Here is a 22,500-nt window from a genome sequence, read left to right as displayed (position 1 = left end):
TTTGTGTGGCAAAGTTTGTTTTCGCTTTTTTAAGTCTTAAAAAAAGATCCAGAGTAGCGAGAGGAGTGTTGGATTTCTTTCTTTGTGTAAAATCTCAGTGACGGCGAGCGAGGTGATGCGGAGGAAGAGGAGGAGGGAGAGGACGGGAGCGTGTTTCTCTTCTCAGGGGTGACTCCTGTCGTAGGTCTTCACGCGGCCCTTGACGAGGAAGAGCTTCTGCCGGAGCTTGCGGCACTGCTGCTTCTTGGCCTGGTACTCCGGCATCTGGGAAAAACATGGATCAACAACAATCACGTCAATACAAATAATCCACGGATAAATACAAACAACAATTCCAAAAATACCATATAAATATGCATACTTAAATATACTAGCACTTTACAGCTACTCCACTACCTGGCCTTCCTACCTCCTTTGTTACTTTGCACAATGCTACTATTGTTCTGTGCATACAATGCACTTTAAATATTCCATTGCACTTTTCAATGCGTCCAATGTTTTTTGTACGCCATTCCCTGTTTCTTTATTTATGTACCCCCATGTTTTTCTTTCACCCACCCTAGTTTAGTGTCTTTTGTTGTGTTGTTGTGTGAGCACACCAAGTAACATTCCTAACAACTGTATTTTATAGTGTTGATATGGCTAAATAAACTTGAACTTGAACTTGAACTTGATAAATAACAATACCTTCAACAATCCAGATAATATAAACAACAATACCTTCAACATTCTCAATAATATAAGCAACAATCCCGTCAACAAACTCGATAATATAAACAACAGTCACGTCGACAATATCCAACAATCTCAATAATATAAAAAATAATCCCGTCAACAATCTCAATAATATATAAACAATAATCTCGTCAATCTCCATAATATAAACAGCAACCCTGTCAACAATCCCGAAAATATTATCAATAATCCTGTCAACAATACCGATAAAATAAATAACAATCCTGTCAACTCTCGATAATATAAACAATGGTCCCATAAGCAACAGATATGCAGGCAGACACCCTAAGTTGAGCAACAGTATACTGAGACACTAGATAATATATCAAGGCTGTAAAAGTGGATCATTGTTGACTAAAATATCACCGAGCCAACTGCAATCATCAGGCATGGATAATGTCACAGCCAAAAATGGGATATTAATATTTCAGAGTTAACTTTTATTACTCCAGATAAAAATTGGGTAGGGATCGGTAGGGTGGAGGTTGAATCTGCAACCCTGAGATCTACAGTCCAAATGCTTAACCATTACACCATTGCAATCGCAGCTATACAGCTCATACAGTATTTACACAATATTGAGTAGAATTAACTCCACCCAAACACTGAAATGAAGACTACTTGGGTAATTACTTTACTTTGGGCAGGACTTAATGTTATCTGAAACGGATTTAATTTCAACTCTCAATGAGTTATGTATACCAAATCTACTTTTGGGTACTACCAAATCTACCTTTGGGTACTAATTAAGTTATCTAATCTAATCTAATATAAACAGTTTTTATTAACTGTTTGTAATGTGCATAAATGCAAAACAACATCCCATCAGATAGGCAGACAGACACAGCCAAGTTGAGCAATAACCTCGTGCTGCTGAGATAGCTATGATATTGAGGTCGTAAAGTGGCATAATTATTAACCAAAACATCTCCAACCACAATCTTCAGAGAATTGACAATGATAAACAGCTGCATACATGTTATTATGCACGCACACACATACGGACACACGCGCGTACACACACACACACATGCACACACACACATGCACACACACACATGCACCCACGCACACACACACACACACACACACACACACACACACACAAGCACACACACACACACACACACACACACAAACACAAGCACACACACACACACACACACACACACACACACACACACACACACACACACACACACACACACACACACACTACTACACCCCATAAAAATGCATCCACAAGCACAAACAGATATTGATCACAGGCTATCAGTATATCAGTCTGAAGGATTGTAAATGTCTTAATGAAAAACTGGTAATTAATAACAAGGTGTGGACTCTTACCCTCTTCATGTCCTTGAGGTGGTTGTACTCTTCTGCCACACCCTGTGAGGGAAACACAAAGTCGTTTTTGATGTTAAATTATTTTTTTCTAGAAGGTAGAGAATGCACGCATATCAGTGGCACAGGTGCTGGACAAAATAAAGTAACTGAAGTAAATGATAGAAGTCCGCAACACTGTTAATGCTCCCTGAGATTTATTTGCACATTTATTTGTGCCAATAAATCACTGGGAGCATTAACAGTGTTGCGGACTTCTATCGTTTACTTAAATTATTTTTTTCTGACATGGAAAAACAAGAAGAATAGCATTCATGATTAAAACTGTGAAACCGATACTGTTCCTTGTCCAAAACACACTGAGAGAATTTATCTTAAATCCAGTGCAGTGGTGCAGTTTACCTCGTCATAAGCCTCCCAACGCCCCCTTGACCTTATCATAAGCCTCCCAACGCCCCCTTGACCTCGTCATAATGATGGGATAAAGTGCAGAGAAAGAATTTCCCCTACCTAGGGGACCAAAATTGGCTCCAATCCAAATTGGCTCCAATTGGCTTCATTTCATTTTCAAGCCTCCCAACGCCCCCTTGACCTTAGTCTGATTATCATCGACTTTCAAATCTCTTCGAGACTTGGTCTGACCAAGAGCATAACAATTAACATTTCCCAAACAGCATTTCCCAAATGGCCTCCCTTGGTTTGCTAATGATTGTTTGCTTCCCAACAAAGTGGGAGGAGTTCCTGTATTTGCGGGAACTCAGAAAGTACTTGCATTGACTCTTGACCTGACTGGTAGCAACGCTGAAGCTGTTGCGTCACTGGGAGGGCACAGCCTGGCTACCTTGACCTCATCATAAGCCTGCCAGTATTAAAAAATAGAATAGACTAATGTCCCCCAATGACAATGTTTGTGTGCGTGTGTGTGTGTGTGAGAGAGAGAGTGTGTGTGTGTGTGTGTGTTAGCGTGTGTGCGTGTGTGTGCGTCCGTGTGCGTGTGTGTGTGTTTGTGTGCCTCACCTGGTACTTGGCTGATCCCTCGTCTAGGGTGTGTGTGTGTGCGTGTGTGCGTGCGCGCGCGTGTGTGTGTGTGTGTGCGTGTGTGTGTGTGTGTATATGTGTGTGTGTGTGTGCGTGTGTGTGCCTGCGTGTGTGTGTCTGTGTGCGTGTGTGTGCGTGCGTGCGTGTGTGTATGCTTCACCTGGTACTTGGCTGATCCCTCGTCCAGGGTGTGTGTGTGTGTGTGTGTGTGTGTGTGTGTGTGTGTGTGTGTGTGTGTGTGTGTGTGTGTGTGTGTGTGTGTGTGTGTGTGTGTGTGTGTATGTGTGTGTCTGCGTGTGTGCGTATATGTGTGTGTATGTGTGTGTCTCACCTGATACTTGGCTGAGCCTTCATCCAGGGTGTCCAGCTCTCTGCTCAGCTTGTTCAGCTGGTCGTTGATGTCGTCCATCTCGGCACACAGGTTCTTGTAGAGCTTCAGGTCGGCGTCGAACTCCCGCTTGTACTCCTGCCGCTGCGCATCGGACGTGATCTCAGGGTACATGCTGAAAGGAGAGAGGAGAGGGGAAGAGAACAGGGTTAGTAAAAGTACAGTAAAGAACAGTTAAGTAAAATTATTATATGGTGTGACGTCATCGGTCGAATGCTCCATTCATTTCAATGGGGCTCCCCATTGATATTTGAGATAATGTACGGGTTGGTCTATATCAGACCGATGTCAATGGCAACAAGACTTTTCACTGCTAAAGCGAATGTTTCATATCACTCCGCAGGGGGTCTGGTCTTTTGTCACTCTAATCAGCTGCTGTGATGGACAACACCTGTTGTCTAGGCTACCTGTTGCCTAGCGGTGTTCCACAACGGCACTGTTTTGTTTTGCGCAGCAACAATCTTTTGACATGAAAAATTATAATAAACTTAACATTAAATAAAGAAATGTCCCCGCCATGTGTGAATCATTTAAGTATATTCATATAATAAGCGGGTTAACGTTTCGGCGAGTCGGTCGCTTTGTGGAATAGCAGCACTTCAGAGAGAACAAGACCCCTCCGCTCCGCGTCGGGGTCTAAAGATTCTCTCTGTCGTGCTGCTATTCCACGGTAGCGACCTTCTCGCCGAACGTTAACCCTTACTTAAAAATAGGTCCAAAAATAGGTACATAGGTCCAAAATGGGGAACTTATCTGAGTAAAAATGAAACCTGTGTACTTGTTGTACGATCAGCTTACCAGTTTGCACCAGTTTGGTGGGTTCTTTTTTAGTGTATTTGTATTTTTAGTGTTTTTCAGTTACAACACAGTCTATCTACCGCATTAGTTACAATGGAGTAAATGGTGTAACAGCTATGTAATATGCGCATCGGACGTGATCTCAGGGTACGTGCTGAGAGGAGAGGAGAGAGGGGAAGAGCTCAGGGTTAAGGTGAGGTACAGGAGGTATTGGACATGAGGAGAGGGGAAGAGAACAGGGTTAAGGTGAGGTACAGGAGGTATTGGACATGAGGAGAGGGGAAGAGAACAGGGTTAAGATGAGGTACAGGAGGTATTGGACATGAGGAGAGATGGGGGAGGAGAACAGGGATAAGATGAGGTACAGGAGGTATTGGACATGAGGAGAGATGGGGGAGGAGAACAGGGATAAGATGAGGTACAGGAGGTATTGGACATGAGGAGAGGGGAAGAGAACAGGGTTAAGATGAGGTACAGGAGGTATTGGACATGAGGAGAGGGGAAGAGAACAGGGTTAAGATGAGTTACAGGAGGTATTGGACATGAGGAGAGGGGAAGAACAGGTGAGGTAGTGAGGTAGTGAGGTGAGTATCAGAGGTGTCAAAAGAAAAAGAAAAAGTTAAGAAAAGAAACACAGTTTCCTCCCAACATAGGTGACTTATTTGAGTAAAAAAGTAGACCTGTGTAGTTGTTTTACGATCAGTTCACTCTGTGCTTGTTGAATCCAGTTTGTGCTGGGTTCTTGTTAGTTTTTTTTGTGTTTTTCCAGTAACAACACAGTCTATCTACCGCATTAGTAGCAATGGAGTTAATGGTGTAACAGCGGTGTAATATCAGGTGCTAGTGTTGTACTTACACCAGTGGTTCTTAACCTGGGGTGCGGGCACCCCCTGGCGGTGCGCCAGAGATTCCAGGGGGTGCACAGAATTTTGTTTGTGTTGAGGTTGCGACTAACATTCTGCTAAGGAACATTATAATTACACCAAATCAAAACCAAATTGAAACACATGTTGGTCCCCATTTAATGAAATTAAGGTATTGATTTATTTCTCAAGCAAGAATCATTGTAATTAGGGGGCCAAGCAGCGAAGCTGCCTAGCACCTTAGAGTGTTTGTACTGTTTCTTATTATTATTTTACTTTCCTCTGGGAGTCTATGGCAGCCCATAGAACCGTATGGTCGAAAATGCTGAAAATCGGCACACGCCTTAAGGACCGTGTCAGCATTACCCACAGCGATTTATAGGTCCCCAGCCCCAACCCTCTAGCGCCACCAGCAGGCCAAAGTTGCAGGTACATTTCTGCTTGTAACTTTTGAACTTGGTATCCCTGGAATCCTTGGCCTGAGACGAATCCAACGCACCCTATGACGTCATTTTCCGCCTAGATAGTTTTCCCGCCATTTTGAATTTTGTGAAAATAAAAACCCTTCTCCTCCCTTAATTTTTAAAATTTTTTTCTGAAAATCGGTATATAGCATCTCTGGACTGAGCCTCACAAAACTTATGCCTTCAATCTTTTATATCTTTTATCGTTTGGCCGTGACATTCAATCAAAAACGGCCTAAAAGTCGCCAAACAGGAAGTGAAGTCATATCTTGGAAACGTTTAAATCTGGTGGTACCGTTGAAATCCTTGGGTCAAGACGAATCCAACGCATGCTATGACATCATCGTCAGCCAATCAAAAATAGCCTAAACATTGCCAAACAGGAAGTGAAGTCATATCTTGGAAACTCATGGTCACAATCTTCTGCAAATTGTCACAGACATTCTTGTCCATGCCATGACCCACCAAAACATATTTCAGGATGCTAGCTCAAAATGTCTAGCGCCACCAGCTGGTCAAAGTTTTAGCTACATTTCTGCCCGTAACTTTTGAACGGTACGCTCCATTTCAAATCTGGTGGTACCGTTGAAATCCTTGGGCCAAGACGAATCCAACGCACCCTATGACGTCATATCTGCAGTTATAGAATGTCCGCCATTTTGAATTTTGTGAAAATCACTAAAAATGGGTCTCCTCCCTCAATTTTTCAATTTTTGTTCTGAAAATTGGTATATAGCATCTCTGGACTGAGCCTCACAAAACTTGTGCCCTCAATTGTTTATATCTTTTATCGTTTGGCCGTGACACCCAATCAAAAACAGCCTAAAAGTTGCCAAACAGGAAGTGAAGTCATATCTTGGGAATCCATGGTCACCATCTTCTGCAAATTGTCACAGTCATTCTTGTCCATCCCATGACCCACCAAAAAAGAATTCAGGTCGCTAGCCCAAACTCGCTAGCGCCACCAGCTGGTCAAGGTTTTAGCTACATTTCTGCCTGTAACTTTTGAACCGCATGCTCAATGTTTAATCTGGTAGTACTGTAATACTGTAATACTGCCATAATAGAATGTCCGCCATTTTGGATCTAGTGAAAATCAATAAAAGGCTCCTCATCCTTCAAATTTAGTCTGATTTTCACAAACCTTGACACACATGATCTCTGGAGCACTGTGAAGAGATCCCTAAAAGGATTTTATTACAGCTTTTACCGTTTGGCCGTAACAGCCAATCAAAATCCTCCACACAGACGCCAAACAGGAAGTGAGCTCATATCTCAGCAACCCATAGTCAGAATCTTTTGGGAATCGTCACACACATTCTTGGCTATCCCATGACTCCCCACAAGACCTTTCAGGTCTCCATCTCACTCGCTAGCGCCACCAGCAGGTCACAAATCAAATTTCGAGGTATATTTCTGCTTGTAAAAAATAACTATGCGTGTCTCTGACAGTCTGCCTGCTCAGCTCTTTCGGTTGCCATGGCGACTTAGGCGGACTTTCTGCTTGGCCCCGCATTGCTGCTTGCAGCTATATTTAATCACTAAAATCACTTTTTTAGTGCATATACACGTGTAGAAGTTTGGATTGGGGGTGAACAGCCTGTCTTGGGCACAGGGAAGGGGGTGCGTTAAGAAAAAAAGAACCACTGACTTACACCACAAATTTACTTGTACTTTAACTTTTGACACCTCTGCGGAGTGATACATATAGTATGGTACCCTCCATTTCAAGATCACAAGATTTGTGTGTATGGTACGTCAGAGTTTCAGTGGTAGAGTTTGACTCACAATGTTATTCTGGATGCTTAAAGTTCTGAGTGAATGTGTCACGATAAGAACCACAAGGAATGTAGTAGAGGGCCAGTGTTGCCAGATGTGTCTGATCAAATCCCGCCCAAAAGGTTCTCAAAAACCGCCGAAATGCGCTGAATTCCGCCAAATTCCAACATATTACATTGACTTCTATGGGCATAAAACGGCAGAAAACAACACCAAATGGCTATTTTTTCCCGTTTTTACCCGCAGACGGCCAACCCAAGTAGCCCAGGCCCAATCTGGCAACTCCATAGAGGGCTGTATGTTTGCTAACTGTCGCTAGCAAAAGGAATGTCTGGTAGCTTGAGTCAATAAACCCTGGGCCGTCACATAATAGTTCCCTACAAAATCTGTCAACAGCGTGTTTGTTCTGTTACAAACAAACAAACACATTCCCACAAAACACCACAAAAATAAAACAGTGCCCAGAGAGAAGTATTATAATGGTTAATGATTCCTTGTGTGGTCACGTGGTGGAACCAAGGCAGCTTGACCCATATAAACACCGAAACACAAAACACAAAACACAATTTTCTAGAGCAGTGTTAACTTTGTTTTCATAGTCTCTCCCCGTCTGGAATAAGGGTGGAAAAGTAACGAAAGCTTATAACAGCATAATCCTACTCACACCACACACACACACACACACACACACACACACACACACACACACACACACACACACACACACACACACACACACACACACACACACACACACACACACACACAGGGAAGCCGAGAGGAGGGGCAAAGGGGTCTGTTGTCCCCGGCCCAGGAAGAGGGGGCCCAAAATTGGTCCTCATCACATTGTATGCATTAGATGGGGGGCCCTTTCAGATGAATTTGTCCCGGGCTCTGCAAAAGCTGTCAGCGGCCTTGCACACACACACACACACACACACACACACACACACACACACACACACACACACACACACACACACACACACACACACACACACACACACACACACACACACACACACACACACACACACAACCTAAGTAGCACAAGGCATCAACAACAGCTTAAAACTCTGCCTCGTTAGTGGGTTAGAGGGCCTTGGGCACGTTGCCAGATTCATAAGAAAATCAGCCCACTGCATAGCATTGGTCAGCACTCTCTACGCTCCATTATGCACGGAGACGAATGCAACACTGTGTTGGAGAGTGAACCACAGATGCACAATATCATGCACACACATGCACACACACACACATGCACACACACACATACACACACACACGCACACACACACACACACACACTATCCCTTGGCCCAAATCCTTTTTTTGTCGGAAATTACAAGACCATGTGGAATTGCATGCCTGAAAAGATTACGCACAGAACCTTCTGAGTGCAAGGTCAACTCCTACTGTTGATACGAATGACCTTCAAAAAAGCTCACTGACTCCCAAACAAGCTGAAATCACACCAGGCCACCCTCACTAACCACATAATTCACATATGCAAACAAACATGAAAAATGTAAACATGTAAAAAAAAAACAATTGTATGCATTTCAGTAACAAGTTAGAACAACGTCAATCAGTCGTTGTTTGGAATTGGCCAGAGATGGCTTTTTAAATCTAAAATCTTCTTAACGCTGAATACAAATTTAAAAAGAGCCAAATTAGCTTTTTTTAACGCCTCTTTTTGAAAGGAACTCGCCAATTAGAGCCATATTCCGTCAAAGAGCCAAATCTCTACTCCTCACATTACATTACTACATCACATTACACTTAGCTGACGCTTTTATCCAAAGCGACTTACAGTTGTTACCTTTACAGGGTATTGGTTACAGTCCCTGGAGCAATGTGGAGCTAGGTGCTTTGCTCAAGGGCACTTCAAGGGTGGAGGTGGAGGGAGAGGTAAGAGTGGGATTCGAACCTGCAACCCTCTGCTCTTAAGACCACCTCATCCACCAAACCATTAGGCCACAGCTGTCCCACGGCTGCTCACCTCTCCCACAGGTCATCAGAGTGGGATTCGAACCTGCAACCCTCTGATCTTAAGACCTAACCTGCCTAACCATTAGGCCACAACTCTCCCACAGATGTTAACTGCTAGCTTGGAGGTAAAATTTGCACTGCCATACCCAGAGAACGGTTGAAAGTACAGGAGAACGGTAAAACCCTATTATTTAACTCAAGGGGATGTGCAATATGAGCTTATTTCCAAAAATGGGACGGTATCACTTTAAGACCACCTGCCTAACCATTAGGTGTCCCACTGCTTCTCACCTCTCCCACTGGTCATCAGAGTGGGATTCAAACCTGCAACCCTCTGATCTTAAGGCCACCTGCCTAACCATTAGGTGTCCCACTGCTGCTCACCTTTCCCACATCTCCTTGTAGTTGTCCGCATTGGTCTCTCCTCCCGTGGTGTACTCGGTGTCGTAGTTCGACTCCTCGAAGGTGTTCCCGCGCGCCCGCCTGGCCCGGCTAGCCGACGGCTTGCGCACGCGGCCAGTCTCCTCCGAGGGACTGGAGCTCACCTCCCCGCCGTACGACAGCACCTCCGAGGCCGAGGGACGACTCGGGGAGCGCTCCAATGACCTGAGGAAACAGGTAAAAATCATTGTCAAGTTCTGCAGGTGGCCAGTGTAATTTTAACTCTGCAGATCTCACACAATATTGAGTAGAGTTAACTCTGAAATTGTTAAACTGACCAAAGAGTGAAATTAACACTATTTTTGAATGGGACAATTGTTATATGAATGGCGTTAATTTCAACTCTGTAAGAGTTATATATACACTGGTATTTTTTTTTACATTTTACAGGATCATTCTCCCAATCTACAGCTGTCTCGGCTTCCTGTTGCTCAAACAGCTTAGGGACTGTTGCGTTGGAGACCCAGGCTGGATTCTGACACGAGGTCGTTTCGAATCCTCCCATCTCTCTCTGACACTAATTTGCTGCCGTCATCTTCACTCTTCTATGTTAAACAAAAAGCATACAATCCCAGGGGCTCAGACAAAACCTCTAAAGAACACAATCAACATTTCCTTGACACCCTGCACTTCAACCCACTTGCAGTGCTGCTTACAGTAATACAGTAATACAGTAATACTGCATATAGTGTGCTATCTGTTTTTTCTGTTAATGTTTCTTTCCTTTACACAAAGAGATCAGTGTACCTCTTGACAGGTGAGTGAGTAATATAGTTGGTCAGTTTCACCTTCATAGTAAAAAACACTTTTTACTGAGAAAGGGGTTTGCCTGCTCTCCTTATAGTAGTCAGTGACCTTAGAGAGTCACAGCGCGGGCTGCCAGAATCTGTAAACACTGAGGCGGAACTCAAAGCCAAAATACCAGGAAACACTTGAGTTCACACAGAGTATTTCATTACATTTTTTAAAATAAGCAGAATAAAAGATTCAATCCGGAAAGTCCCAGAATCGATGCAGCAATTTTTTTTAAGTTTCAATTACTTCCGTGGATATTTCGGGAGCAAATGAATGTTAAATTAAAGAAAAGCACTTCAAAGCATTGCAAGACTGATAAAGACTGATACAGAAGACAGCCAATAAATTGTTGCGCAGTATCTGACTACTTGTATTGCCTCATCATGACTGATGAAACATTTGCTTTGCTTTCAGTAGAAATGTAATGCATTGCAATGCATTGTAGAATTGAATTGGATCGGATCGAATCGCATAGAATCGAATCGAATCGCTACCTCCCGAATCGTCATCGAATCGAATGGTGAGGGCAGTGCCAATGCTCTCCTTGTATTAGTGAGTGACCTAGTGAGTCACAGAGCTGGCTGGCAGGATCAGTAAACACTGGGGCGGAACTCAAAGCCAAAGCAACAGGAAACACTTGAGTTCACAGAGTATTTCATCACATTTTTTAAATAAGCAGACCAATAGACTACAGTCCATTACACTCACACTTCATAATCTACTGCTTTTGTAGTGAGGGTTTCACCGATTCAAGCTTCATTTTAATCCTATTTTTTAGCTTAACACCAAGAAAATTTGCCTTGTGGCTATGATCTGGCTCAATTGTATATTGTGCACTGTCCCTGCTAAATAAACAATACATTAAATAAATGAAATGAATGGGATTTTAACCCAGTCAGGCATGGGCCCTGTTATAAATTAGCTGTTACCAGAATGGCAAAGACCAACTCCCAAGTCATAAGCTATTACTAAAGGCCCCTGTGCTAGTATGCAATAGTGGTGTAGTGCTACTGTACGACAGTTAAGATTTTTATAGTACAACAGCGTTCCACTGGTGGAACAGTGTGCCTTAACCCATTGACGCCTAAGGCACCTGTAAAAAAGGGTGCTGAATGCCTGAGCCCTTTTTAAGAAAAGCTGCCCTCAGCCTATAAAAACCTAAACATCTCAGCTTCTGAAGCACATAAAAAAATATGCACTACGTTGCATTTAAATGGTAAGACCCTCATCTTTCATTAGAATGTGTTCATTCATCTCAAACAAACAGAGATTTTTAATAAAGTTGTCTCAAATCTCATGAGCCTGAATGTTGCGTAATGCAGCTCCAGGCGCCAGGGCCAATGTTGCGCAACGCTAGGCCTGTCACGATAACATTTTTTGCCAGACGATAACGATAACAAGAAATTATTGCGATAATCGATAATATTGTCTCTCTCGCCATTTTCAAACAATATAATGTGCAATAAAAACACTGCTATGCAAGGTGCGGCCTCCTTCTTGAAACATTGAATGTAACATTTGGGCCAGCAGACTCAGAGGTTTAAATAATTAAGATTGACGCCTGCTCCAAGAAGAAATGTGTCAAACAATATAATGACGTAAAAATGCAATAAAAATGTGACTACACCCCTTCACATTTTTAAAGCATCACGGCGGGGGATATAGGCCTATATATGTTTTTAAATGCATCCTCATAGAGCACAATAATAATAAATACAAAAAAGCCTATTTAGAGTCTAAGGTAAGTTATATAGTCTTTCTTTAACATTTTCTGTTATTTATCTTTCTCAAGCACACTGAATGGCTTATAGGCCTATCCATGGTGTGATGTAAAATAACCTACTGGTGGGGTATTGTTAATTCACAAATTAGGCTATTACTTAGACAGCTTATTTCAAACAAATGCACGTTGTTACTGGCTAATTGTCAGTCAAAACCCAAATCAGCCCTGTTGAAGGCATTTCAACATCAGCAAAAAGCAAAAGAGCATGAACAGATGCACAAGTTCCGGCTCTCTCTCTCTCTCTCTCTCTCTCTGATACCCTCGACTGGAAGAAGTTGCAATTTTATGAACGCCCATACATTGATTCTTATGAGTTATTAGTCGCCACGCCTGTTTCCCCTGTAGCGCGCTCAACCGTTCACATTCTCCTGACAGATTTAAATCCACAAATCTTATCTTTATGAATTGCTTGCGGACTGCCTACTCATATTGTTAGGTCTAAATAAACAAGAAATATAGCGAAAATCACAAAAAGAACAGACAACGAACGTCGGGGTAGGAGGCGCATTGAAATAACAGTGGAAACTCGGCGAGGTTTAAAATAACAGCCTCAGAGCAAGTTTGTCGCGACGGCACCACTATTTCATGTTTGCACAAACACGTCTTCGCCGTGGATATTGGGTTGCTGCGCATGTTTCAAAATGAACATTTGCCTCCGTGTTGGAGCTGTTCATTCCCCTCTCTGAGGAACGTTGCAGATGCGCTGACCGAGACTGTAAGAATATTGCGCTCCTAGTCTCTAGCGCTGATTCTTTGTCGAGGCTTATAAGCGACGCGCGGGAACACCAGCGTTCTATTTCAAAGACGCAAGTAGCCAGATCAATGCACTTTTTTCCAACCAGAACTGCACTGAAACTTAAAATTACACCAACATTTAAGCGCCATTGCGCTGCGTTGGCCTATAACGCGCCATCAGTAGTCTTATGGCTACGGTAGAGAAAGGGAGAGAGGGAAAACAAAACATCATGCAAATAACTTATCGTTATTTATCGGGACCAGAAAAGTGATCGTTCTTGTAAAAAGTTATCGTCCGATTTATTGACTTATCGTATATCGTGACAGGCTTACGCAACGCAACATCAGGCATCAATGGGTGAATGGGCTACCCACTTTCGCTCGCTCTCGAAAGCACTGGGTCACACCATAAAGTTTCAATGGGACCGCCTTTTACTTTGATGAAGCCAGTGACATTGTGTTATATTGGGTTGGATTGAATTATCAAAATACTACTCAGCATCATTGAGTATTTCTGAGGGACTCAATGATGTGTAGAAGTGATGCAGTTGTTGCTGATCTGTAGCGACAAGTTGAACAAAAAAATAGCATGAGCAAGTTATCTTCTCTTCTCTTCTCTTCTCTTCTCTTCTCTTCTCTTCTCTTCTCTTCTCTTCTCTTCTCTTCTATTCTATTCTATTCTATTCTATTCTGTTATGTTCCATTCTATGCTATTCTATTCTATTCCTATTCTATTCTATTCTATTCTATTCCATTCCATTCTATTCTATTCTATTCCATTCCATTCTATTCTGTTCTATGAAAATGCCAGACGGTTAATACCATAGCAGTGTGTCTGGCCAGACTGCATGCAGTAATGCAATGCAGGCTATGTGGACCTTAGGCTATGTCAGGGGGTCCAATCATTTCCTCCGCATCAAGAGGAGCAGGACAACTCAATATTACATGTTTACCTGGATTTAGGACATCTTGTCTTACGTAAGGCTTAGAGGCACCACTTCTACCTCAATGTCCCCCGCCCCTCCCTCTCTGGTTTAAAATGTTTGTGTGTGTGCGTGTGTGTGTGTGTGTGCGAGCACCTGTGTATTTTTATGTGAATGTTGAGTACGTCTATGTTGTGTAATTTGAACATTGAGCTGTCTGTCTGTCTGTGTCTATCTGTTTGTCTCTATCTCTGTGATTTAACGTGTATGTGTGTGTGTGTTTCTGTGGTGAATGTTATGTATTGCCATAGTACTGTATGTTTATGTTGCATAATTTGAACACTGAGACTGAAAACATAGATGTCTGTCTGTCTGTCTGTCTGTCTGTCTCTCTCCTCCTCTCTCTCTCTCTCTCTCTCTCTCTCTCTCTCTCTCTCTCTCTCTCTCTCTCTCTCTCTCTCTCTCTCTCTCTCAATTCATCTCTCTCTCTCTCCCTCCATCTCTCTCCCCATCATTTATTTCAAAACCCATGACTGTCTTTCATTCTCATCCCTGCCCCCCCTACCCGCCCTCTCTATAAAAGTCTGCATAGTGCACATACCCGGTCATGGCGGTGTTGTTGTAGGTCTCTGCTGAGAAGACGCTGCCTTCTTTTGGGGGGGTGGGGGTGATACTGTTGGCTCTGGTCAGAAGGGGTGCAGCTTTCTCCGAAATCACCAAGGTGGGGGCGTCCTGCACGCTCTGAGAGTCCGCCACGTTGTTCACCTAGTCGACAATGAAGAGAGAGACGGCACACAACAAGAGACAGACATTAGAACATGAATCTGAAGTCTTAAACTAATCAAGGTGTTTTTTTTTCATTCTTAATTCTTCCGAATTTCTATACTCCAAAGATGCAGAATGGAAAAGAGACAAAAAATAACCTTTTAAGAAATCATTTTATGTATTATGTATCTAATTTGATAGGATATGCCACATTATACATACAATAGTATATCCTTAAACTCATTCACGCACGGTTAATAAAGTTGCACCACTTGACTACTAGGGTATCTTTGATGTCCGCTAGACCAGTTTCAATTAGGCACGGGTCATTACACAACTTCGTTACAGAAAAAAAAGGCTTTCCTGATAACTTTGAGGAATGCAACCCCTCTATTAGCCCACTGAGAGAGCAGCAGGTATATTTAGTAACAGTTTCTCGTTATTGCGGTCGATGAGAAATCACCTGCTGTCAACACACAATCTGAAAGCACATAAAATTCTATATGCGAGGCGGGTATATGAAAGGCAATATGCAAACAAGTTGCAACAGGATGGATAAGAGTTCACTTGTTATAGCATATCTACTGAACTGTCTGGCAGCCATTGCAGACGTGACCTGTTGCACGGTCTAGTTTATGGACTGACTTTGATGAAGAAAGAAAGTCGGAAGGTGGGGAGAGAGCGCGCAAGGCAGAGAGAGAGAGAGAGAGAGAGAGAGAGAGAGAGAGAATGAGAGAGAGAGAGGCAGACAAAGAGAGAGTCAGACTAACAGAAGCGAGGAGACAGGACGGGAGAGGAGACACAGAGGGATAGAAAAAGAAACAAAGACACAGATAGAGAGAGAGAGCAAGAGAGAGAGAGAGAGAGAGAGCAAGAGTCAAGAGAGAGAAAAAGTATGGTGGTCCCGATTCTCAGGTCAGAGGAGAGATGAGGCATAAAATTGGACGGGGAGCAGTCGGGGGCTAGCAGTCAGTCGGGGGCGAGCAGTCAGTCGGGGGCTAGCGTGATTCAGATTAACCGTTACACTTGACTGCCTCTCTAGAACACCTCACTGACTGGACAATGGAGGGCAGGGCTATTCCAGTGGCATTTCTCTTCAAAAGAAAAAGGGGCTCAATGGCAAAAATACAGAAAGAGACAAAAATTAAGCAGTAATAAGCCGAGACAGGGCGCGGTCGGCGGGAAGCAGAGTGCTGGTAGCAGAGGTGGGAACCAGTGTTGCCAGATGTGTCTGACCAATTCCCGCCCAAAAGCTTCTCAAAAACCGCTAATGTGCTAAATTCTGCCCAAAACGGCTGAAAAAAAACGCCAAATGGCCAATTTTTCAGATTTTTACCCGCAGACGCTCATCCAAAGTAGCCCAATTGGGCGGGCACCCGCCCAATCTGGCAACACTGGTGGGAACAAGTCATTGCTGGGCAAGTCAGCCTGGTTGCCCCTTAACGCACACCATTCCACCATTGGAATGCTACAATAGTCACTGAAAAAACAACCATAATACTATGTACACCACTATGACAGAGTAGGGCCTTTAGTAATATACATCACAACTTGGTCTTGCCATTCTAGTAACAGCTCATTTATAACAGGTGTCGTGTCTTACTGGGTTAATAATAATAATAATAATAATAATAATAATAATAATAATAATAATAATAATACATAAGTTTTATATTGCGCTTTTCATGATACTCAAAGTCGCTTGAGAAAACATGTAGACAATACAGACATACAGGGGGGAACAACAGAACAATGAGAGACAACATAGGACAGCAGCAACAATGAATCTGGGTTTAGGGGTTAAGCCTTCTTAGCTGTTTCAATATTTTCAAGTTAGAGTATGTAGTTTTCAGTAGTTTATTTCCAGATTTTATGCTGCCAATACACAAATGGTGTATTTTTCATGATGAATGACTTTTACCCCCACCAGCAATATGTTTTAAGTATTCATTATCATTTGGAAAAATGAACAACTTTTCATACATGAGGAGGAAGTGGATCTTCTCCATGTCCACTATTTTGAATGACAAGACATAGACATCTTTGGCTGCAAATCTTACTGTACTTTGAACAGACCTATAAATATTTAAATGTAAATACTTGTGAAAATACAAATATCACACTTTTGAATGGGCAACATACTTTACAACATACATCTTTAAAATGGCTTTCAAGTATCAAGGAAATGTTCAAGCCGTCTTAGAAGTACTCTTGAATTCCCTTGCAGAAGCCAACCGCACACTCGGCCATAACTCCGATTCCCCTCCAGATGGGCTATTACTAGCTAGCTACCGTAACCTGGCCAAGAGCATTGTCTTGAGCGCCAACTTTATTTGTTCAAGTCAGTTCCCTTCCTCTGCAGCACACAGGAAGAGCAGGCTGATTGAGAAAACAAGGAAATGTCGACGCTGTATTCACGCTCTTCCGGAACAAGCCAGCAGGGGGACGGAGATGTAAGAGAGGGGGTCACTATTCGGGACCATGGGGGGTCACACCGGCTCAGGACACGCAGACATGGACACACTCAGACACACACACACACACACACACACACACACACACACACACACACACACACACACACGCACACGCACACACATACACACACACACACACACACACACACACAAGCACACGCAGACACACACACACTGGCCAAGAAGAGAGGGAATGACACACACACACACACACACACACACACACACACACACACACACACACACACACACACACACACACACACACACACACACACACACACACACACACACACACACACACACACACACACACAATGGGCGCCTATCACGTCATCTTGGTGGATGGGACATCTGTGCTGGTGGGGTCTTTGGGTTGGAGAACACAGGCTATTGTTATGACACAAGTGCCACTACACTACTTTCTCGGCTCTCCTTCTCCGAGTGTTTACGTAACACCAATTGCACATCTAAAATGTGGGTCAGCTCAGCTCTCTGCTTATACATTGTTGTATTCCCCTTCCCATAAAACTACAGTGTAATAACATTGATAACCCTATGGCTTCCAAATAGTGGACGAAAAGGAAGAAAGGAGTGGCACACAAGCATTCAGCCCCTGTGTGTGCGACTCCTTTCTTCCTTTTCATCATACTGTTCTTGGAATTACGCAGTGAGCAAAACGCTCAGAAATACATTGGCGCGGACGCCACCCCACCATTGCTCGCCAAAATAGTGGATACATTTCCATTTCAAATTCAACCCACCAGATACAGACATCCCTGGCCCTTCCCCACCATCTCATTTGAACCAACTGATACCAATCAGCAAGCACTATTCACTGTAAAAGATAAGATAAGAAGAGGAGCACAGATGACTTTTATTTTGTCAAGCTGGGGTCTTCCAGCTACTATCCATAGTCCAGGTGCAGAGAGCAAGTAAAAGTACTTAGCCAACATCAGGGGTGGGGAACCTTTTTCATTCGAAGGGCCACTTCAAATTAATCCGAGGGCCGTAAAAGTCCTCCGAGGTCCGTATGATGAACGCAAACCAGGATTTTCCCCTTCGCTTTAGGCCTATATTGAAGGCAGCCACCTTTTAAACAAACACCACCTTCTCTAGGTTTCCTGAATATAACTTAATTGTACTGCAAACGCATTTTCTAAGATACCTTTACAAAATATGTCATATTTTATGTGAAGCTCAATAACATTAAAATTATATCGGGGGCCGGATAAAACGGCCTCAAGGGCCCGCAAACGGCCGCAAACACAGGTTCCCCACCCCTGGCCTACATACTGTACGTGTCTCAGTCACAACACTGAACCAGCATGGCTGTAGATGAGTTCCTTGTTAGCCTGTTAAGACACAGCCCCTGTTATAACTTTGCTGTTACCAGAATGATAATGACCAAGTCGTAATGCATTTCTAATATAAATGCCCTGTGTGATGTTGTGGTACTATAGTAGTAGTTACGTCTTTTCAATGACTATTAAAGGGTTTCCCTGGTGTAACGGTGTGCATTATGGGGCTACAGTAATCTGTGTTGAGTGCTCAGGCCATAGAAATACTGAAGGCAGAAATTAGTTTCTTAGTCTAGTCAGTTGAGCTGCCCCTACCATACCTCACTCCACCCCCTACCATACCTCACTCCACCCCCTACCATACCTCACTCCACCCCCTACCATACCTCACTCCACCCCCTACCATACCTCACTCCACCCCCTACCATACCTCACTCCACCCCCTACCATACCTCACTCCACCTCCTACCATACCCCACTCCACCCCCTACCATACCTCACTCCACCTCTTTCCATACCTCACTCCCCCTCCTACCATACCTCACTCCCCCTCTTTCCATACCTCACTCCACCTCTTTCCATACCTCACTCCACCTCTTTCCATACCTCACTCCACCTCTTTCCATACCTCACTCCACCTCTTTCCATACCTCACTCCACCCCCTACCATACCTCACTCCACCTCTTTCCATACCTCACTCCACCCCCTACCATACCTCACTCCACCTCTTTCCATACCTCACTCCCCCTCCTACCATACCTCACTCCCCCTCTTTCCATACCTCACTCCACCCCCTACCATACCTCACTCCACCCCCTACCATACCTCACTCCACCCCCTACCATACCTCACTCCACCCCCTACCATACCTCACTCCACCTCTTTCCATACCTCACTCCACCCCCTACCATACCTCACTCCACCTCTTTCCATACCTCACTCCACCTCTTTCCATACCTCACTCCACCCCCTACCATACCTCACTCCCCCCCCTACCATACCTCACTCCACCTCTTTCCATACCTCACTCCACCTCTTTCCATACCTCACTCCACCCCCTACCATACCTCACTCCACCTCTTTCCATACCTCACTCCACCTCTTTCCATACCTCACTCCACCTCTTTCCATACCTCACTCCACCCCCTACCATACCTCACTCCACCTCTTTCCATACCTCACTCCACCTCTTTCCATACCTCACTCCACCCCCTACCATACCTCACTCCCCCCCCTACCATACCTCACTCCACCTCTTTCCATACCTCACTCCACCCCCTACCATACCTCACTCCACCCCCTACCATACCTCACTCCACCTCTTTCCATACCTCACTCCACCTCTTTCCATACCTCACTCCACCTCTTTCCATACCTCACTCCACCCCCTACCATACCTCACTCCACCCCCTACCATACCTCACTCCACCTCTTTCCATACCTCACTCCACCTCTTTCCATACCTCACTCCACCCCCTACCATACCTCACTCCACCTCTTTCCATACCTCACTCCACCTCCTACAGCAGTAAACAGTTATGCAGCCCAGCAGGGAATTCAGGGCTGGGCTTTAACATTCTCTGAACTGTGCTCCACCTCTACTGAACTCATTCCCATTGCTATACTACACTACTACTACTACCAGTTTAGTTTAGTTTATTGCTTATTTGACTGTGGGGACTGTGTACAAGACATAATCTAGTACCAGAGTTAGCTAGAGGCTAGTTTACATCTGTGGTCCCTGGGCAGGGAGCTAAAAACACACACACATTAAAAACATAGACAATACATGCACTACTGTTGCCACTACAAGTCACAGGCTACTACTGCTGCTGCTGCTGCTGCTGCTGCTGCTACTAAACCCCTTGGCTGCCATGTTGTGTGCACAGATGTGTTACATACGTATGTGTGTATGTATGGAGCAGCAGGAGGGAGCAGGAGGAACAATAATGGCCGGGGTGGGGTGGGGGGTGTGGAAGGGGGGTGGGGTGGGTCAAGGCACGCTTCCCTTCCCTTCCCTTCCAGCTGCAGGGGGGAAAAGTCACCTTTGAAGAGAGCAAGCATATATTGTATGTGTATGTGTATTGGGGTGGGGGTTACTCTGTTATGAGCTAGAGAGAGAGAGGGAGAGAGAGAGAGATAGATAGAGAGAGAGAGAGAGAGAGAGAGAGAGAGAGAGAGAGAGAGAGAGAGAGAGAGAGAGAGAGAGAGAGAGAGAGAGAGAAAGAGGTAGAGAGAGCTTTGAAGGGTGCAAGCCATCCTGGAATTCCAACAATGCCCCTCTCTGTGGCTACTGAGCAGAGTATGAGAGGCTGAGACTGGGGAAGGGGAAAAGAATGTGTGTGTGTGTGTGTGTGTGTGTGTGTGTGTGTGTGTGTGTGTGTGTGTGTGTGTGTGTGTGTGTGTGTGTGTGTGTGTGTGTGTGCGTGTGCGTGTGCGTGTGCGTGTGCGTGTGTGTGTGTGCGCGCATGCGTGTGTGTGTGAGCGTGTGCGTGCGTGCATGCGTGTGTGTATGTGCATTGGTTCATTCATGCGTGCGTGCGTACATGTGCATGTTTGTGTGTTCAAAAGATGTCCAGCTGCTTACACTGGGTGAATGTGTAAGTATGTGTGCCAATATCTATGTGTACGTGTATGTGTGCATTGCATTGATCAATAGAGTCAGGGAGGATCTAGGAGTGGACCTTGTTCCCACCAGTTCCTCTTGAACCAAGCCAGCTAAAGCCGCATGCAGGAAAAGTGAAGACCTTTCTGTCAGTGCTAGTTTACACACTCTGCTATCTGTGTCTTTCGGCTTTCCTGTCCTTCCCTAAACAGACAATTGCTATTATGTATCCAAGACTGCAAAGTGAGTCGGAATGACGCACAGTTTCTCAGCCAATGGTGCGCTAGTTTGGAGCAGTCTGAAGGCTCTATGATTCTACTTGATATTTTTACCAATCAAAAGTCTTTATGAGTCTTTTTGATATTTTTACAGCCAATCACAGAGTAACTGACCTACAGTTATGGGATACTACACTTCCTGCCTTACGATCAGCTGACTCTGAACTGTTTGGATCAAATTAGTTATGTTTAGTTTTCAGTTACAGTAACAGCACAGTCTATTTACATCAGTAGATCCAATGGAATAACTGGTGTAACACGCAAGTAACAATGTGATGTCTTGTACTGGTGTTGTTTACACCATGTATTTACTTCTACTTTTCCTTTTGACACCTACGCACGGTACGAGTGAGGATATCCCACTGCATACCATGGTTGACCATTCACAGTTAACAATCAATCCACCAAAGATACAATGTAACCAACCTCCTACACACCTCTTTCATTTCCATATAGTTCAACAACAAAGGAGAGAGGAAAGCACAAAAAACAGACTTCGACAACCAACCCTGCTGAACAGAAACTGCCGTAAAAATTCAGTATTTTAACCCATTTTAGCCTAAGCCCTTTTTGGGAAAAGGTGCCCTCTGCCTATTAAAATCTAAATATCTCAGACTCTGAAGCACATACAAACATGAAATGAGTTGCATTTAAAAGCTAGGGCCCTCATTATGCATTAGAATGTGTTCATTCAACTCTGACATATCCAAATTTTTAATAAAATAGCTCAAATCTCAAGACCCCGAATGCAGCATATATGTCGCTGGACATATGACCCAGGACAAAATGGGTTAATTAATTTAGAGAGCAAATTCAACACTTAGACTCCAGAGTGATTCTAGAGTGTCTTTGGTTCTAGAGTAGTCTCTAAGTGTTGAATTGACACTGCATATCTGCTGTGTAGTTCGGACTATGACCAACAACAGTAAGTAATATAAAAGTGTGTTGTACTCTCTCTAATCAGTAGTGGCAGACTGTCCAGCACACGTCCGTCA

General features: G+C 43.9%; 1 protein-coding gene across 1 annotated transcript in view; it reads right to left on the bottom strand.

Annotated features, from left to right (window-relative positions):
- The window catches only part of si:ch73-61d6.3 (occludin), a 40,397-nt gene that overhangs the window by 1,106 nt on the left and 16,791 nt on the right, over nt 1-22,500 (bottom strand). Inside the window, exons 5-9 of the mRNA XM_063200506.1 lie at nt 14,680-14,843; nt 9,786-10,007; nt 3,449-3,620; nt 2,083-2,124; nt 1-264 (exon numbers count right to left, since the gene is read on the bottom strand). The exon at nt 1-264 is cut by the window's left edge and continues 1,106 nt beyond it. Of these exons, the coding sequence (XP_063056576.1) occupies nt 163-264; nt 2,083-2,124; nt 3,449-3,620; nt 9,786-10,007; nt 14,680-14,843 (702 nt within the window). The 3' untranslated portion in view covers nt 1-162. The remainder of the gene's footprint in view (nt 265-2,082; nt 2,125-3,448; nt 3,621-9,785; nt 10,008-14,679; nt 14,844-22,500) is intronic.

Source organism: Engraulis encrasicolus, chromosome 6 (assembly GCF_034702125.1).
Source record: "Engraulis encrasicolus isolate BLACKSEA-1 chromosome 6, IST_EnEncr_1.0, whole genome shotgun sequence".
Taxonomy (NCBI): Eukaryota; Metazoa; Chordata; class Actinopteri; order Clupeiformes; family Engraulidae; genus Engraulis; species Engraulis encrasicolus.
This window is presented reverse-complemented; position numbering and strand designations above follow the sequence as displayed.